This window comes from Gavialis gangeticus, unplaced genomic scaffold, assembly GCF_001723915.1.
Source record: "Gavialis gangeticus isolate Ggan-Ray unplaced genomic scaffold, GavGan_comp1, whole genome shotgun sequence".
Classification (NCBI taxonomy): Eukaryota; Metazoa; Chordata; order Crocodylia; family Gavialidae; genus Gavialis; species Gavialis gangeticus.
The window spans coordinates 13,826,465-13,828,835 of record NW_017729029.1 but is presented as its reverse complement, the minus strand read 5'-3'; the positions used below and the strand labels follow the sequence as shown (position 1 = coordinate 13,828,835).

The following is a 2,371-nucleotide window of genomic DNA, read 5'->3' as shown; positions in this document are numbered from 1 at the left end:
CATTCTGGGGGTATGTTTCCTGTGCAAGGCATACGTGTATGTGTATTTATATGCTTACAGAAAGTACCTCTTGGTCACAAGAAGGCGTGACCAGTCCTGTTAAGCCTTTTAAGTGAATGAATGGAGAGTAATTAAAATCCACATAAAAAACCCCTTGCTTTTATATAAAATATAGTAATATATACAGGCCACTTAGCCAGCCCTTTGTTGCAAGTGGCATTGTTTATAATGAATAGCTAGCTATTTGAAGAGTTTATTTACTGAATAAATAAAACTCGAGGACGTATATTTAGCATACTGAGAGAGAGACAGAGCGAGGGTGTTCATGTGGGTACTGCTGTATTTCCCCGGTGATTCGACCTTTCCTGTGTACGAATCCTGCACTCTTCATTGAGGTAAAATCCCGTTGATCTGGGGAGTTGGGCTCAGGTAATGGAGTTCAGGGTTGGCGCGTGCGCCTGCATCAGCAACATTTATTTTCTTGGCTTCGGCACGTTCTTGGATGTCGAACTGAATGATTCATTCTTGATCTTTCATTCTTGATCTTTCAGGTGACCATTTGAAAGTATGTTCGCAAGGCTACACCTGCTGCTCTGAAGAAATGGAAGAGAAGTACAGCCAGCAGAGTAAACAGGACTTCAGAAATGCGGTTGTGGAGCTCAGCAATCACTTGCAAGCTATGTTTAACTCCCGATACAAAAAGTTTGATGGTAAGTGCTGGAGTCTTGCCTTTCCTCTCTGATGCAGACGCAGTGAAATCATCCCCCTATTTCCTTTTGTCGACAGACGACTTGCACTGTGTCTTTCTCTGTTTGCTGGGAAGGTTTGTGACTCTCGACTTGTGGCGGTGAGGTTAGAGCATTGCTTGTTTTGCAATCCAGCCTGATAGAAAGAATTGCTGATTATGGTTGTTGGTTTCCCCATAGGGGATACATCTTTCTATCTGATTAATCCACTCTGCCATAAATACACTGACTGCAGTTAACTTGGTTTCCGCAGAGCGTGTAGTTGTAGCGTGCTTGTCTTGCAGTGTTGATCTCCACGAATGCTTCCACTTTCCCAGCATGCCAGGAACTAGATGGATTTATTCCCCGTTGAACTTCAGCATTGCTTCAGCTTTGTTTAACTTCAGCATATGCAGCGCCCTTATTATATCAGGGGCCTGGGTTCAAGTGAGACATGTCTAGTCTCTGCCTAATTTCTGTCTCTGAAACTATTGCCAAAGTGGGCATGTCTTGGTGACTGATAAGTGGGAGATGTAATTTCTTCTTTCGTCCACCTGAAGTCTGCTGCAGTTTCCCTTCAGGTTGACTTTTCTAGGGGTAGATCCAGCTCCTAGGGAATAATAGAAAGACAACCCTCATGTACAGCGTACCACATGAAAGAGACACCTGAAAACTTGTACACCAGTGCCCTCTCATCCCCAGCCCCGTCTCACCCGGGCCAGTCAGTGTTACTTCCATTGCATGTTGCCATCCAGTAGTTATATTGATCAAATCATTTATGAAAAAAAGCCCAGCTGTCCTCAAGTGGGGGGGAATTTACTGCTTTTCAAGAGTTAATCCGTGGGTGAGTCTCCTGAATTGGGCTATGCAGGTGACTTCTGCTCTTGTAGCATCGTGCCAAGATCATTAGGACAAGGATTTCCTGGGAGAGCCTTGGGTTGGGAAGCTCCATTATAACTAGCTCTGTCTGAAACAGATGTGAGCTCATGTGTGCATCCCTCTACAAGCTCTGATACCCTCTGAGCATATAAGGGGAGGGAGCTGGCTCTCAGCTACTTACATACATCTTCTGTTGCCTGTTTTGGAAATATGAGGTGGGGCCCATTTCATGCAAAAAAATAATTTTGAAATCAGTTGGATGGATACAGAGCTCTGAGCTTTCACAGTGTCACATCCGGTTTTGTCCCACCTTTTATTTTTGTGGTCTCAGTTGCTGGCTCCATAGTACTGCAAAGTTCCTCTGAACTTTTTTTTGTTCAAGCAGTGGTGCAGCTTGCATGGATTTTTCTATGGATGCTGGCTGTAGCTTAAAAAGGGCATGATTTTGAAGGCCTGTAAGGAGGAGCCCATATGTTAAACTTCGTGTCTGGGAGTCTCTGTGCATGCATTTTAGTCCTTAAGGGCAGCGATAATGTGCCTTGTAGTTGTGTGACAGAGCTGTTTGTTATCATTTGGACAAGCATCTGCATGGGAAGGTTTGGATGGGAACAGTCCTGCCTTGAGTAAGGGACTGAACTAGGTGACCTCCCAAGGTCCCTGCCAGTCCTATTTTCCTATGAGCTTTCTTTCAAAATACACCAGAACTGGGGTAAATAAAGAAATTGCAGCTTGTCAGCAAGTTGAGGGGAAATTACACCTGCCCTAGC

The 2,371-nt window shown here is 44.5% G+C and overlaps 1 protein-coding gene across 1 annotated transcript in view; it reads left to right on the top strand.

Annotated features, from left to right (window-relative positions):
* Positions 1 to 529: 529 nt before the first annotated feature.
* GPC4 (glypican 4) overlaps positions 530 to 2,371 on the top strand; it is a gene marked incomplete at its 5' end in the record, with an annotated part of 51,377 nt that continues 49,535 nt past the window's right edge. The window contains one exon of the mRNA XM_019521017.1: positions 530 to 710. Within this exon, the coding sequence (XP_019376562.1) occupies positions 530 to 710 (181 nt within the window). The remainder of the gene's footprint in view (positions 711 to 2,371) is intronic.